This window comes from Alexandromys fortis, unplaced genomic scaffold (genome assembly GCF_014885135.2).
Source record: "Alexandromys fortis isolate MF-2015 unplaced genomic scaffold, M_Fortis_MF-2015_v1.1 scaffold_93, whole genome shotgun sequence".
Classification (NCBI taxonomy): Eukaryota; Metazoa; Chordata; class Mammalia; order Rodentia; family Cricetidae; genus Alexandromys; species Alexandromys fortis.
This window is the reverse complement of record NW_026067970.1, coordinates 4,930,394-4,947,798: the sequence shown is the minus strand read 5'-3', so window position 1 is coordinate 4,947,798 and position 17,405 is coordinate 4,930,394. Positions and strand designations below refer to the sequence as shown.

At 45.5% G+C, this 17,405-nt stretch overlaps 1 protein-coding gene across 1 annotated transcript in view; it reads right to left on the bottom strand.

The window, feature by feature from the left end:
• The window catches only part of Chn2 (chimerin 2), a 267,980-nt gene that overhangs the window by 82,879 nt on the left and 167,696 nt on the right, over window positions 1-17,405 (bottom strand). The window contains exons 4-6 of the mRNA XM_050155506.1: window positions 10,746-10,777; window positions 6,919-7,032; window positions 4,794-5,079 (exon numbers count right to left, since the gene is read on the bottom strand). Coding sequence (XP_050011463.1) covers window positions 4,794-5,079; window positions 6,919-7,032; window positions 10,746-10,777 — 432 coding nt within the window. The remainder of the gene's footprint in view (window positions 1-4,793; window positions 5,080-6,918; window positions 7,033-10,745; window positions 10,778-17,405) is intronic.

Below are 17,405 nucleotides of genomic sequence, written 5' to 3'. Positions count from 1 at the left end.
GTGGTAGGAGTACCAGGAAGGCAAGGGCAAACTCATCCCCATCTTCAGGATGCTGTTCCCCACTCTGTGGTCTTTTCTGCCTGGTGCTGCAATGACCCTCTTCCAGTTCCAAACCTTCTAGAAGTACTGAGAGCACAAAGTCCTGTACGAACAATCTGGAGGAAGGGGATGAGAGAAGAGGGGTACTGTGAGCAGGAGGGAGGGGGTGGGGAGGAGGGTACTGTGAGCAGGAGGGAGGGATGGGGAGGAGGGGGGGGGGGGGGGGGGGGGGGGGGGGGGGGGGGGGGGGGGGGAAGGGAGGGGAGTGCGGCGTGGGGGGGGGGGAGGGGAGGGACGGGGGACTGTGAGCAGGAGGGAGGGGTAAGAGAGGAGGGGGTACTGTGAGCAGGAGGGAAGGGTGGGGGAGAAGGGGTACTGTGTGCAGGAGGAGGGGTTAGTAGAGGGGTTCTGTGAGCAAGAGGGAGAGTTGGAAGGCAGGGAATTGGATCAGCTCAGCAAGTGCAGCAGCCAGGACAGAGAGAGCTTTCCCTGGCTTTAATGTGACGAGTGTACCTAAGACACGGTGAGCTTTTTATTCTTGTTTCAGTCTTTGAATGGATATTGCACATGCAATGGTTCAAAGGTCAAAGGGCTTCAAACAGGAGCAAGGAAAGGAAAACTCTCTTCCCACACTTAACTCTTTCAGCGACACCTGCTTCCCCTCCAAAAGTCAATGAAGTCCATTCTTTCAGCTTTATGATTTGACAAGAAATAAACATGTAAAGATCAGTGTTTCCTAATTTACACAAATGAAACATGAAGGACACAAGCTGCACTTCCCTTCTCTGCATTGGCTCTCCTCGTCCTGGGGCCGCCTGCCATGCCGGATATGGTGTGGCTGCCCTGGGATTCACGAAGGTTGTTTTCTGACATTTACTACCACCAGAAGCGGTGAAACGAATGAACCGGACATAACTGGGGCTGACCATCCGAGAGCGGTGAACTGAACAAGTAAGCATAGTGCTGAATACCATGAAAGGAACACGGACAGGGATGAGCGTGACGTCAGTGGAGCTAAGCGCTCCCACAACAGCGAGGGAACAAAAACAATAGGACCCCGGCTTTGCACCCTGGATCCAAGACTTTGAATTCGGGAGTGCTTTGTTTCAGGTTTTTGGATTAGAGATGAAAACTGCTGCAAACATCTTGGGTAGACGATATTCAACCTGTACATTATTAAAAGTGCTTCTCCTGCCTCATGGGTACGCACTGTCTTCCCCCGTCAAATGCAGGTGCCGTTTGCTCCATCCGTCTATCTCCCGTTAATACACACACGCTTGCCATGTTATTTATTTGATTCGGTGGGAGGCATCTGGGGAGAAGGGTTGGTCCTTATAGCTAGAAACAGTAAAGTGTTCTCAAAATCAGGCCATGGAGAGACTGAGTGGTCTTTAGCATCCACGGAGAGGATGGGGGACAAATCCAAGGGGTTGCTTAGAGCAATAAGGGCAAAGGGATGTGATGAGGTCCAGTTGCTCCGCAGAATTGCAACGCCCTGAGTGTGGGCTGGGGAAGCCTGCGCTCACCTCTTCATCCTGCCACTGTGCACGGTGCAACTGGAATGAGGCAGGCACCGAGAACCCAGCCTGTGAATCTGGCAAAGCTGCTCAGTCTCAAGTGGGAAACCGTCTCACGTGTGTGCAATCTGGGTGCAGAATCCCAGTGTTATTCATAAACCGCCCATCACACCACTTTTCTAAAGACCAGTAGATAATCTACGTGTGGTATAAATTCTAAAATACATCTCACATGAGCGATTGCACTAGGCTGACTATGTTAGTTAAATGCACTGAAGGGGGGGGCAAAATAAACCACGTTTTAGAAGAATCGTGATGTTTAAATACAGAATCATAGTGTTTACCTGCTTGCAGGGGGGTGAACCCTTACAGCTTTATTCCCTCTGCGGGCTCCCCCCCCCCACCGCATCTGCAGTTACTAAAGTCAGATCCATTGCTAACAACCTGGACAGGAAGTAAATCTGGACACCACTCAAATCTGATGGCAGAGGTAATGTATCTCATTTTTCCAATTAGCACTGTTAATACTTTTGGATCTGCCAACAGCATGATCTTTTCTAGATTTACTTGGGAAAAAAATCAATAAAATAAACGGGTGAGGAGCATTTGAGCACTGTGGAATGGGCATGCTGGATTTGAGCAAGGCCGGGAAGTCAATTCATCCCATTCATTAAAAACCTTTAAGGCATGCCATTAACTGAAGCAGACGAGTACCTCAGGCTCCACTCAGTCAATCCACTCAAGGTCCCACCAGCTCTTCTACAGTCCCTGCCGCCATGGCAACAGGCCCGGGCCCTGCCCTGAAGGGGCAACAGGATGCTCGTCAATACAGGTCAAGGAGAAAAGGTTAGATAGATTCTTATCAAGTTGGGTCACAAGCTACTAGCAAGCTGAGCGGCCAGCAGCAAGTGACCGGACCTACTGTCCAGAGTATTTCCAAGAAAGCCAACCACATAATTAGTGTCCCAAAAAATGCACACTGTTGACAACTGTCCATCACATCTCTTACTGAGTATGGACTTCTTTGAACATCCACTTTCCTTCCTCACCAGCCACCTCCCTAAAGTAAAGGACTACTGGCTGGCTCACTCAATCTGATTATTAATTAGATTACTCATTTTCTTAGGCCCTAGAGTCTGAGGGAAAGTGTGCTGGCTAGATTTATGTCAACTCGACAAACTATAGTTACCTGAGATGAGCAAACCTTGATTGAGAAATTGCCTCCAGAAAATCAGGCTGTGGGTCAACCTATAGAGTATTTTCTTAATTAGTGATTGATGTGGGAGGGCCCAGCCCATGGTGGTTGGTACCATTCCTGGGCTGGTGGTCCCTGGTCCTGTAAGAAAGAAGGCGGAGCAAGCCACTTGGAGCAATCCAGTAAGCAGCACGCCTCCATGGCCTCTGCATCAGCTCCTGCCTTCAGGTTCCTGCCCTGTTTGAGTGCCTGTCCTCACTTCCTTGGACAATGAAAAGCAATGTGGAAGTGGAAGTCAAATAAACCCTTTCCTTTCCAATTTGCTTTTTTGTCATGGTGTTTTATAGCAGTAATATAAACCCTAACTAAGACAGAGGGCACGGCCTGTCACACCAGTTTTCTGCTGAAAATAACGCCCAGAAATAGAGCTTTTGTCGACGGAACTTCCTTGCTGGTTTCCATTGTGGGACCTGTTTTCTGTAACAGACTGCATTTTCAGCATCACTGCTCTCCAATTCAGAAATATAAACACCACTTCGGAGACTCACTTTACAATTCATCTTCTGATTTATCGTGGGTGAGGAGGTCAGCTTCCAGATTTTCTATTCTAAATTGCTTCTGAACAGATTTTACAAACAGACTAAGGACTAGCTTTCCTCTGGACCAGAACAAACTCTGAAAGTTGGGTCTCTCTCTCTCTCTCTCTCTCTCTCTCTCTCTCTCTCTCTCTCTCTCTCCCTTCCTCCCTCCTTCCCACCTATCCCCCCTCCCTCCCTCCCTCCCTCCTCCACTAGTCTATTAAAATGTAAACAGTCAGCAGTCCCCAAATTTCCCAAGCCAATTATTTGCAGAAGACTACACAGGTGTTGGGGAGACATTAGAGTTTTAAAAATAAAAGGGCAAATGGTGTTTTCATGGGCCAGCTGCTCAAATGATATGAGGCTGGGGAGCACTCTCCTTTGCTCTGAGACTCAATTAGCAAATCAATTACCATCACACCCTGGCTGCCAACAGACTGGCTGTTTTCTCCCAGAGCTTGGTGAGGTTCCCTCACTGATGGCCAGGCCTTCAACTCAACCGAAGCCTCCAGTGGTTCCCACCAGTCCTGGCACCAGGTGCTCACCTGAGTTTAATTACAGATTAACAGCCACCCAAAGCAGCAGCATCCCATCTTGCCCTCCCGTATCCCTCGCTGACCAAGCCCTGATCCACCCTAGAAGCTGGGCTTGGCTTAGCCACCATGGCTGCCGATTATGTGGCAGGCTGTCACTCTCAGTGGGGAATAAATATGACCAGGCAAAGCAGATGGTCACTGAAGGGGCACATCCCCAAAGTCTGCTGGGCAGCTGTGGTGGCACCTTTCAAATAAGCAGCAGGTTACTGGAGAGGAAAATGGTGTCCCCTTCTCCATATCCTGCAACCACCACAACCCAGACAACTTGCACACTCATCCAGCTCAGGGCTTTTCTGATAGCAGTGGAGTGCTGTGACTTTCCTGGGGGGAAGGTCAGCCTGACTAAGCCTCCCAGAGACCTCAGTCATGATGACGAAGGCTTCCATGTCTGTCAGTAATTCTTCACCTAGGTTAACCCAGCTTCAAAAGGTGACTGGCAAGCCTCCTGCCCATGCTTGTTCACACATCCCTAGGCTAGACAAACATAAATACCAGGCATTTGACCTGCTTTGTGGCCTGAGATGGCAAGCAGGCCTCAAGTGGCATTTAAAACATCTTTCACCCACTGTCTGGCATTCAACAATAATGGAGTGTTTTTCTTCTTTCCAACTAAACCCCACAAATGACTATTTGTCTAAGTCCTGGTTCTGACCATAGGCAAATCATAGAATATTTGTGGGTCTTGAGTTTCTCTCATGGAGCTGAAGAAGGGGTTGACCTGGAAAAGTCTAAGGAGCTTTTGGCACCCTCCAGGTCTAAAATGGGGAGGAGTCGCCTCCACATTTTGGCAAGTTGCATCTATCATGACCCATCTCATTCAGCACAAACCAACGCGAGATGGCCTAGGTCCATGCCATAGGCTGCTCACCTTCTCTACTGACGCGTGTTCCTCATTGGCGACATTTGCTTTCCTCGATTCGTTTTTAGACCTGCTTAGCCTTCTGGACACTTTTTCTCTGAGGAGAGTGGCGTATCCAATGTGTTCATAGATAGGATTTGTGGTCATTTTTGCAATGTACTCAGCAGCCTTGGTCTCTATGTAGAGTGTGATCAAGCCATCGGTCACCAGGTCATGGATGGATTCGAACCTCTTCTCACCCACAAAGTGCTTCCCATCATGGAAGAGCCGGTAGTTTAAGGTCTGGTTCCCAAACCTGCCAGCCAGAAAACAAAGGGTTACAACAGGTCCAAGAAGCACTGGGAAATGACAGCAGCTTCCAGCATGCCCCCAAATGCCTGGCCTGGAGCGGGTGCCTGCATCTAATAATCTCAGAGGACCTTTGAGATGGGTACTATTATTATTCATATTTCACAGTACAAGCAACCAAGTCATAAAGAGCTGGTGCTCCCTGCTAGGGCCTATGGGCCTGAACTGAAGCAGACACGATCTAACCTCAGGGACACATTTGGGAACATCCCATCCTGTCAGTCACTTAGGACATTGTGTCATCCCATCCTCATTGGTTAACTTCAAAGTCCTGCTTTACAAATACTTCATCTAAAAGCCTCTTTAATGGCAAGCAGTGATTACCTCTGCAAGGGATACCACCTCTGCACTCACATCTTTGACTGCTACCCCACCTCTACCATCCCAGTTAGTGCAACCGAAGAGAAACCTCAGCTTGGTGCTGAGTGTACCACTAAGACTGGCACCCCCCAGTCTTACCTGCATGACTCCCTGTGCCCACTATGGGATATGAGGAGACAGGAGAACTCTCTGCCTGCACAGAGTTCTTGAGAGCTTTTGAAATAATGAAATAATGACTCTCTCATCACTGAGTCACTGAAGACATGCTGTGGATGTCTCCAGCGGCAGCTGGCAAAGCCTCTTGGTGGGGTTACACTATAGAGACCGTATGAAACACACCCTGCACGGGCCGGCCTGGGATGGCTTTCTGTCACAGTCCATCCATTCTTTCTGTGGAGAAAGCTCTAGTCAATTTCCAAGAGTCCTCAGGAGGACTGTGTGAGGAGGAAACCTCCTGAGGGACACAAACGACACCCGAGTGTCAGCAATTGTGGTGTTGGCCAAGCTCAGGAGGAGCCTGCCCTGTTGGCTTGCTGGCATGCATAACAGAGTCATCGTGGTGAGTCTGGGGTCATGGTGGTCCCTGAGAACTCGCGGTTTGCTGCATGTCTGTAGCCAGGTAGAGACCCATCACCTATGTCCCCCACAGCTGGTATTTGGAGACAGTGGGATGCAAAGTAACCTGAGCAGGAGTGACAGACTGTGGAGACTGAGCATCTGGGGTGAGGGCCAGGTTCTGGAGGTGGAGTGATGGCAGACATTGAGCGTCTGTGATGAGGGGCAGGTTCTGGAGGTGACCAGCGACAGTGACTGTAAAGCACAGCTGGTGTGTCTGATGCCCATGTACTGTACACTTAAACTGGTGGAGATGGTCAGTTTTAAGTATGTGCATCTCACTGTTGTAGGGAATTGGAGAAACCCTGCATGTGTGAAATCCTGAGTGTATGTATGTTGTTGACATGGGCACAGCCATGTCAAGGACCCCATAGCCTCACACTTATGGGGAAAATGGCAAATTCCCCCTAGTCCCAGGGAGGCTCAAAGGGCAACAGAAAAATCTTCCTTGGGTCTAAGCTTGAATACTGTGCCCAGAAAATGTCCACCATCACTTTCTCTCCCTGGATGTTTACAACCTGAAGACTGCTCCAGTACAGAGACTGTTCCTACTGAGACAAACTAACCCCGCTCTGTATTTAGTTGTATACCATAAACCCTGCCTCCTTGTTTGGTTGTATGCAATAACCCCATCTCCCTAGTCAACACTATATTATAAATGTGCCGCTCTCCTGGGGGGCTACAGTTTCTCCACCAGGTAGCTCAATATACCTGCTGTCAGCTTTTCCATGTATCTGTCTCTATTGGTTTGCCATCCGAGTCAGGTCTGTCCCTGGAGCATATATAGTTCTTAAAAATTGGAAAAATCATACAGGTCACTTTCATGATCAGTGAGTGAAACACAGCTCACCTTAGTGCTAGCGTGTAACATCCCGGCTGCCGCTGGCTTTCTCGAAGGATGTAGGCACCCTCCACGCCTCCAAGAAGCTCGTCAGCTTGTTCTCGGGAGATGATCCCATGAAACCTGGAGGGACAAGGCAATCAGCGCTCTGAACAGACCATGTACTATGTCCTATAAGGACCAGGCTAAAACCGATGGTGGCTAGGTCCCTAGGCACCCACTGTCTCCCATGGAATGAAGACAATGTGCCAATGTCATACTTTGAAGGCCCTCTTGGGACAACCTCCCTCATTTCTCCAAAGAGTCGCAAACACAGGAAAACACATAGTCCACCTGCCTTTGCTCTCGGGCTGAAAATGGAAATCGAAATGGAAGCTAGGTTACAGCTCCTTTCAAACCATGGGAAATAACAAAAGAGCAATTACCAATTTAGCTTTCAGCGCAAACACAGAGAACCATGGATTATCCTGATTGCAAATGAACACTTATTGATTAGCAACCTGCTTGCTTCTGGTGCTGGGCATCATTCATTTTAGGGGCTCATTCTCTGGAAAGAAGGGCTGGCTAGAAGCCATGTTCTCCCAGTCTTTTCCATTTGAGAGTAATTGCTTAGGTGGGTGCTTGGAAGAAGAACCTACTTTTCTGTTCTAATGATACTGGTGTCTTCTCTTTGTCCACTACAGAATGAATGCATGTCCACACGCGCGCACACACATACACACAAACACACACAATGTGGGGGACTTCTGCCTTGACAAAGACTGTACTGGCCTCCTAAAGGCAGTTGTCTGAGGCGTAGAGTTTAGACAGTGACTGGGTTGAAGGCAGGTAGCTAGGTGGACCCAATTTTCCTACTTTTAAGTAAAGACGAAAGCTCACAGCCATCGCTAGCAATTCTTTGGGTTGGATTTTTGCTTCTTTGCTTGCTTTGAGACAGTCTCTCTAATGTGTAGCCCTAGTTGTGTTGGAACTCACTTTGTAGAACAGGCTGGCATCAAACTCACAGAGATCCCCCTGCCTGTGCCTTCTCCTGAGGGTACTCCCACACCCATCTTTTCCCTTGTTTTTCTGTTATCACTAGCAATTCTAACCTTCGTTTATCTAAGATGAAGAGACCTTGAGTATGGAAAGAGGCCAGTGCCCAGGGACTCTAAACTCTTGGGAGAGGGATAAACACCTCTTTCTAGAATTACCTAGTGGTAAGGAAACTTTGGGGGGGGGGAAATCATATAAAGAATTTTATAAAAATGTAACCTTTGTTTCCCCTCCCCCTTCCACTAAGAACACAAAGCCTAGTATGAAGCACAAATGTGATGGAGGTGTGTACGCATATGTGTATATGGAAGTGTGTGTGTCTGTGTCTGTGTGTGCGTGCATGCATGCATGTTTGTCAATGAAGAAGTATGAGTGTATGTGTTCCTAATTTTCTTTTTTAATACTTCTTTTTTTTCAATACTGGTCTATTCCAGTTGATGTTCTGGTCTGCGCGGTACGGGGGGGGGGGGCATGGAGGAAAGACGCAGAAGCATCAATGGTCCTGTACTAAAAGCTCAGCTCTTAGGTGAAGTCAACAATAGCCTGTGGAGAAAGAGGTTTATGCTCTGCCAAGTTTCGGTTTTAAATCTCAGGACCCAGTGCTCAGAGCAGTGCTTTCGGGGAACACTGGGGACGAGTGCTGAGATGTAAGAGCAGCCCTGGCAGGAGGTGGCCTTGATGAAGAGCTCCAGAGGAGGTATGAGGACAGAGTGCCTAGAATATGCCAGCAGGTGCCGCAGTAGGTCAGAAGAGGCTAAATGGGCTAAAGAGGCTCATGATAGAGGGCATAGGGACCTGGCACCCTGTCCTGCTCAAGAAATTGAAGAGATGGCCAGAGAGACAGGTGGGTGTAAAGAATCAAGTCCAAGGGTCCAAAAGAAGGAAGACACAGTTGTGTGTGGCTGAAAACACTCTGTGACTTTACGCACAGTTTAACAATTCAGAATATCCGGATAAAGGGAAAAAGGCAACAATGGTTCTCTTTCAATGGGGAGAGTTGGGGGTGTTTCCCACCATCTATTTTTCTGTTTTATTTTCCCAAGGCACAAAGTATTAAAACTGAAAATGGCAGGGGCTGGAGACATGGCTCAGCAGTTAAGAGCACTTGCTGCTCTCTCACAGGACCCAGCACCCACATGGCAGCTCACTCTGCACCTCCAGTGCCAGGGCATCGGATGCCCTCTTCTGGCCTGGGCGGGCACCAAGCACACACTTGATACACGGACATCTATGTGGACAAACCACACACACTCTTAAAAATTAAAAATAAGAAAGGAAGTGGGAGCTCACAGTGGGGACATTCAGGATTGAAATGTTGGCGGTACAGGTACAAAGGATGTGCAAGTTTAAACAACGTAGAAACAAGTATTCTGCCTCCCCAGAGACCTCCACTGTTACCCACCCTGGGCTTCCTGCCTGACCAGCACACACACATGCTTCCTCAGGGGCACCTGCAATGCTTTCTGAGTAGACAGGAAAGAGAACTTCATTTTTTTAAAGCAAGAGGAGCCGAACCTTGCAAGGTTTACATCAATCCTCCTCTAGTATAAAATATTCTTTTGTGATTAAGAAAACACTTCCTTGCTTTTCTGTCTTCTTTGCTCGCAGGATTTGGCAGGTTGGAGGAGAAAATAGAAAAGATTATTCAATCAAAACTTTTGTGTAAAAAAACATTTAATAAAAAATGTACCTGTGAGATTCAGGCACAAAATTGTATGTGGTAGCTTTTCCTGTTTGTTCTCTTTTTAAAAAAAAAATTGTGCAGTTTTCAAGTAACCCTCCCCCAAATCAGATCCAGGAGACAACACAGTCTAGCTGTCAGAGGCAGAGGGTAGGGGAGTAGTAGGGTGGTAGGAGGGTGGGTGAGAGGGGAAGCCTGCATTCCTGCGTGGGTCCTTGAGAGGAGCTGGCTGGAGGCTCAGATCCTGATAGGAAAGGGTCTGGGATGCAGCTGTGTCCACTGGGAAGGAGCTCTGGGCTAGGATGACCAAACGGTCCGCTAGCCATGAAGCTGAGGTTCTTCTGGATATGAGGATGAGGGGGACGGTCTTGGACTGGCTGAGAGAGCAAAGGAGGTAGATTTGAAAGAGGTTTGGTCTCATTGTGCCTCTAGGTTGACGTTAGGAAGAGAGGTGACTTAGGTACCTTTCCCTCCTCGGGCCATTCCACGGCCCTTGCTCTCTAAGGTGTCCTATATCTCACAGCCTCAGACTGCAAATGCCTTTCCTACTCATGGTGTTTGCCTTGTGCTAGTCTCCTAAGGAGGCCAAGCAAAGCTGGAGCTGGGGTTACAGAATGTGGCTGCGTGGAAGGGGAGTTTAGCTGCAGTCTGGCTGATGCAATCAAGTCTAGAGAATGACCCTTTTGGTTTTCTGACACTGCAGGAGAAACAAGATGCTTTTCCTGACCACTGTGCTATGACGCTCATGCCAGGAATTCAGGTGTAGTGTAGGGGTACGGGCATCCAAGGCTTTGATTGCATCAGGGTAGACAATAAATAAGATGCTGATGGCGAGACTTCCATTTGAACACTGGCCAGGCACCCGGAAGCTGGCTCTCAGGAGAGGACCTGCAACACAGGACTCCCCCACTTCACTACCGTAGTGGAAACCAGACACCCGGAGGTGGGAAGAAAAATTCAATACAAAGGTGTCTGATTACATTTATTCTTCTTACTAAACTCTTACACAATGGGCATGTGATGAAGACCACGTTAAGGAATATTTAATAGTTAATATTAGAATGACATATGAAACGACTGCTTATTACATTATTAAAACACGAAATAGTATAATACGTACTCTCTTCCATAATATTTTGGTCTGTTTTCCACCTGTATTAAAAAGAAGGAAAATGTTAACAATGCATTTAAATTCAAATCAGCTAGATAAAAATGTGATTCAGATAAATAGCTAGTGTCCTGGTTGTAATTTTATTATAGATTCATTCACCAAACCAGAGATCCATGAAACTTTGGAATTAATCAACACATCCTAATGGATAGGAACAATCCAGAATTATTACATTTTTATATTCATTAGACTCATTTCCCATCCAAACCAAATGAACCGAATAAAGAATTTTCAGAAAAGATAACAGTTTCCCCCAAAGGAAACAAAGTGTTGCTCACTATAGCCGTAAGGGACTTATAAAGATATTTTAACTTCACTCTAAAAGACAAGACAGATACCTCTAGCACGGATAAAACATAAGCATTTATTTCAATCTTCATTTAATTGTTTTGTTTTGTACTTATAAATAAACAAGGGTTTGCACCTGGAAAAAACATAAAGCAAATATCATTTGGTTCCTTCTCACATAAAATTGGGATTCTAGCATTCTTTATTATTTTCAACAAATGCCTAGTGATGGGCCCCAGTTCATTTGGTACCAGAGGCAATAGCCCACGGAGGGCAAGACTGAGATGACTGCACCCTCTTTGCTCACACATGTCATCTGCCACACAAGAACTTTGCTTTCTGCTGCTCCCAGTATTGGCTTGGTAAGAAATGAGCACAGATTTTCACATTTGGCTCTTGGTCCTGCTTGGTCCAAATACAGATGAACCATGCGAAGCTAGAAGTCTTATCGATGGCTGAACATTTGGGAGTAAATGCGTGTCTGTTCACTGGTGTCGGAGATGAGCCTGGCAGATTTTTCTGTCTGCCTATATTCAGAACTGTCTACAGCCAAATTGACTGTTCTACCAACAAGGCTCACAGATAGGCACAATGGTTGAATTTCCAGTATCAGGCAGGTTCCTGGTATACCTCCAATTCCTTTATATCCAGCAGGGGCCGTAGGATGTTAGAGGCCATGAGGAAAGTTCAGAAGAAGGATCCAGAACATCACCTTACAATGTACCTGAGACAAATCCAGCTTGCACACAGCTAATCAACTAGACACTTCTAAACGCGCGTTCTCTCTTCCGTGTATCTCACACCTGAAAAGCACTCAGCCAAAAGGCTGCTTTAACTCTTGATCTTTGAGGTGTGATGTCTGCTCTATGTTTTTGTGCAGAAATGTTTAAATGATATAATCACCAAAGTGGAGTGTGTGAAGAGGCCCCTTCTCAGCAGGTGTCTTTTCTAGAAACGCTCTGCTCAGATGTCACACATCAGTAACCTTTAAAGTATGAGCTGAACATTGTCACTGCTATCACTCTGTCGGCTTTTGAAGTTCTTATTTACGTCATACTACTGATAGATATTCAATTGCCACATCAGTGTGCCACAGTGACAATTTAGATCTAGAAAAACTAATGAGTGTAGGCAATGCATGATGGCAAAATCTCTTTCCATTCTTGGAGGTGTAATATCCCCAAATTAGAAGTGGTTCATTCTCTAGAAAGAAAAGTTTTCACTCCTATCTTTGTGGCTAATGTGTGACACAAGATATAAAATCTGAGGGTAGCTCTGAACCCTGCTCCATTCCTTCCCCTCAGTTCTCCCTCAGGAGATGAATAACTAATCAATCTTCCCATGTGGACAGCACCGTAGGTAAAGGTAACTCCAAACTCCTGGAATGTAGGCAAGAGATCAATAACTGTTAAATCTATTTGATTCTTAATAAGACAACAATCACTTCAGTTCACTCATCACTTAAGAAAACACACAGCACATGCATTAGGTTTAGGACTTAGCATTTGATGTGGGATTCCCCTCTGTATGCTGTGAATACCATTGGTTAATAAAGAAACTGGCATGGCCTGATAGGGTAGAGTAGAACTAGGTGGGGGAAACTAAACTGAATGCTGGGAGAAGGGAGGAGGAGTCAGGAGAGAAGCCATGGAGTTGCCTCCAGAGACAGACATTCTGAAACCTTGCTGGCAGGCCATGAGCCTCATATAAAATAATGGAGATGGGTTAAATTTAGATGTAAGACCTAGCTAGCAATATGCTTAATTGGCCAAGCAGTGATTTAATTAATACAGTTTCTGTGTGGTTATTTTGGGAGTCTGGGATGCCAGGAATTAAACAAGAGCCTCCATACAACAAATTAGTGCCCAAACAAGCAGAGGAGGCTGGGAACACACTAGCAGCCTCTCACTACAAATTGGTGCCAAAGAGACCAACTAAAATCCATTTAAAACCTGAGAGAATTTGGGAAGAAATTCTAGGGAACAAAAAAGAAAAAAAGAAACAGAATTAAGCCTGGCTTTAACATCGTGGTTCCTCTAAGAGAGGTTTTCCTGATTCAGCAGTAGCAGAAAAAAAAGCCACGTGATTTTGAACCACTTCCTAGGTTCTGCTGCCAGTACAAACTCTGAGGAGGTTTGGCTATGGAGCATTTAAATGGGGTTTGTAAGCAGAGTGCTACAACTTGTTTGATGACAACACAGACCCTCTGTGTGCATGAAAATGGGGCAATGTGCATGGTACTCAGAGGCAGTGAACATGTCTCCACCATGCTAAACTGGGTGGAGCAAGCAGGCAGGACTATTATACATCTGAGACTCATGCAATCCTACAAAATGAGTTAGGCAGGGAGAGCCTATAAGCTGCTTAAGTGGCAAAAAGTATCAAATTATTGCTAAAGCATCCTAAAACATCAAATTTCTAAATGTTACTAAAATTCTCCTAAATAACTATTGAGCACCATAATAAGAATTTTTTTTTATTTCTTGGTTTTTCGAGACAGGGTTTCTCTGTAGCTTTGGTGCCTGTCCTGGAACTAGCTCTCGTAGACCAGGCAGGCCTCGAACTCCCAGAAATCCGCCTGCCTCTGCCTCCCAAGTGCTGGGATTAAAGGCATGCGCCACCACTGCCTGGCTCGTAATAAGAATTTTTATGTAATATAAAGCATTATAGGACTGATTTTCTAATTGTTTAATACTCAGTAGAGGAATGCATATATATATGCCTCTGTGAGGTTTAGAGCTAAATAGACTGGAGATGTCATTAACCTTCTCTCAAAGAGTAAGGCAGAGAATGACAGAGCTGGACACCCAGTGTCCTCCTCTGTCCTTCATGTGTTCCTGTGGGCATGTGCAATATACACTATAAACAATACATTTATATTATATAGTATGAGCTCATCCTATATAATAAAAATAAACCATGAATTCTGTTGTCAAATATCCGAGTGTTACCCTGCTGTGTACACTGTAAAGATTTGTCTTTCATATTGGTTTGCTAGAACACTGATGGGCTAGTAGCCAGGCAGGAAGCATAGGCAGGGTGACCAGATAGGAGAACTCTGGAAAGAGGAAAGGCAGAGACACACCACCAGCCAGACACAGAGGGAGTAAGATGAGAATGCCTCACTGAGAAAGGTTACCAAGCCACACAGCTAAACATAGATAAGAATCATGGGTTAATTTAAGTTTTAAGTGCTAGTTAATAATAAGCCTGAGCTAAGAGGCCAAACAGTTTATAATTAATATAAGTCTCTGTGTGTTTATTTGGGATTGAATGGCTGTGGGACCAGGTGAGACAGAATAATGTCTGTATTATTCCCTAATTGCAACAGAGTTGGTGGTGCCCTTGGTGTGCCCAAAGCTTATTAAACACTAACTACAGTTCCTTAGGAGCAAAGGATTGTCCTTTATGTTTAAACTCAAGCCACTAAGGACAACACAGAGCTTGGGAGAAGACACCTTCCACAGGCTGGCATGCTCTTACTCAAAGTATTAGAGAAAGGGTGTTACCAAGTCATCAGGACAAGAGTCTTGCCCTCACCACGGAGCTTGAATCTGCACCTCAAAGAGGAGTAACAAAGTCTTAGGATCTTAGAAGGTGCCAGGCATCCAAAAACCTCTGAACTGAGAAAAGATGATGGCTAAATGGCTAGTAAGCCATTGTAGCTGACAGTCAGTGTCACAGAGCAAAGAGCTCAATACAGGGAAGAAAATGGATGCAGGTCTTTCCTCACTGTGAAGCTACCTGCAGCATGACCCTCGAGAGGTTATTAAATATTTTTGCATCTCATTTTCTTCAATCTTTAATAATATTGGTACTATCAAGAGATGCTATTTTAATAGGACAGTTTCAGTGATCAGATAAGGCATTGCCTATGAAAACCACAAGACTTGGAACAGTCCGGGCAATGGTCTTACACTGCCGGGTATAGCTACATACTCTGTGTTTTCTATGCATTGTCTCCTTAAGTTCTCTACTGCACAAGGAGGTGAGGACTCAGAGCTAACACCAGCCTCTGCATGACACCCCTGGCCCCAGGGCTTCTCTGTTGTTCCAGAAAAGACAAAGTATGTCAAGGCCTTGGTTGGCTCCTCAAACTCCTCATTTTAGCTAATTTGCTCATCTGGAGGACCCCGAGTTTCTCTTTGCTGGGGCTGAACACCTTAAAACCGTCCTCAGTAATCTGATTTCTATCAGGCAGTTAGTCAACGAGAACTCTGATAAAACTGCCTGATATTCTGAGTCTTGCATTCTTTTCCTGTGATTTAGAATTATATTTCTTCCCAAACTAGCAGGTTTGTCCCCCAATTTATTTCGCTAATTTTAAGGAAGACTTTTCAGCAATTTGCAAAGCCCGGGAGAACATTCTGGTGACAGATGCACTGGGAGAGACAGGAGGTATAATCCTTAAATGAGTTTCTTTATAGACAGATTATTGTTGCTTAGATAAACACATAGTCTTTTACATTCAACACAAAGACATTTAAAGAATATCGTTGAGCCTTCTGTAAACAAGGTTTCCAATTATTGGGGGAAAAAGCAAAGTTCTATAATCCCTCAGCAGCTGGTATATGTTAAGTTTATACTTAACAGAAATAATGTTAAGAACCTAATTTAGGAACCTCTTGCATGAAGCAGCCAGACTGCTGGGTTCTTTGAAATACACATCAAATGCGTGAGAAAAGGCCTTTGATGAGAGATTAGAACTGGCCATACTGGGGCGATTCTCTGCACAAAAGCTAAAGATGGTTAATGCCTTTCTAATTAGAAACCAAAGATCTCTGCTGAAAAGGAAATAAAATAAAAGCCCAGGAATTTTCATTCTTCTCATTTAAGGTGCATGGTATGGAGTGAAAACTGAGCACACCCAAATCTCCACTGCTTTCTAGAACCCAGAGCCTTATGAACACTCTCACTCTCTCTCTCTCTCTCTCTCTCTCTCTCTCTCTCTCTCTCTCTCTCTCTCTCTNCTCTCTCTCTCTCTCTCTCTCTCTCTCTCTCTCTCTCTCTCTCTCTCTCTCTCTCTCTCTCTCAGAGAGGGTTTCTCTGTAGCTTTGTATTCTGTCCTGGAACTAGCTCTGGTAGACCAGGCTGGCCTCGAATTTACAGAGATCCGCCTGCCTCTGCCTCCCGAGTGCTGGGATTAAAGGCATGCACCACCACCCCCCTAGCCCCAGAGTCTTATTTTGCCCGAGGCATCACTTTAAGTCTTCTGAACCTGTGACTGAGCCCTGAGAGATGACTCCCTCCTTTCTTTAACAGAGTGTGTTACAGCCATCTGCTGTCTGGGGCTGAGGAAATGGCTCCACAGTTAAAAGCTTTAGCTGTCCTTGCAGGGGACCTGTGGGTACTCCCACATACACGATGGAGTACAGCACTCGTTCTAGGAATCTGATGCCCTCTTCTGGCCTCCATGGGCACTACACATATGTGCTGCACATACATACATACAAATCACTTGAACACATGAAATAAAAATAAATTTTGAAAAAAAAAAACTGTCCAGACTTTCTTCACTGACTTTAGCAGTCACTGTGGTTCTGCTTGTTCTGGGAGTTCAAGGTTGGGCAGTGTTAAGACTGTGTGAAAACAATTAATGTACAGAAGATGTACAGACTGACCAGAGCAATTCCATCCATTTGCTCTGCCTTCTGCCTTTAACTCTTCTTTAGATTTTCCTTGAGATTTAATTTAAAAATTAGTGATACTTATATCGAAAAAGATACTTATATACAAAAGATGTTTTCCTAGAACAACAGTTCCTGATGGTGAAATACATGACCCTGCCTCCCCACACATACCCCAGGCACACTAAGCAAGGGCTACAGACAGTGTTGTCTTGACTCTTGGGTCTGTAGCCTGGAATATTGCTGAACATGCGACAGAATGTCCTATCTAAGACGGCAGTAGTGGAAAAGCCTGTTTAAGAATAAAAGAACTTCATGCTTTTGCCTGTTCTCAAGCAAAGTGACTTCCAAACCAAAATTCAACTGAGCAACTACTTCGAATGGAATGGAGTTAAAGGAAGGTTACAGAAAAATATTTATTTTTTTATAAGACTGGTCATTTATAAAAGTATGATTAAGGATAAGACAATACTTATGAAATGCCACCAACAAATCAAAGCAGCACAGATGAACAAGAAATAGATCAGACTAAAATGCTAATAAGACGAGTAAGGGAACCTACTCCCTAACGGGAAGGAATATAAATGATGCAAAGCATAAGCCACAAACGAACAAAAACTAGAGGAAAAATCTGAGTAACTAAGGGTGGGGCAGATAACCAGTTACATGATGCACATATGTGACCTGCGGCCGC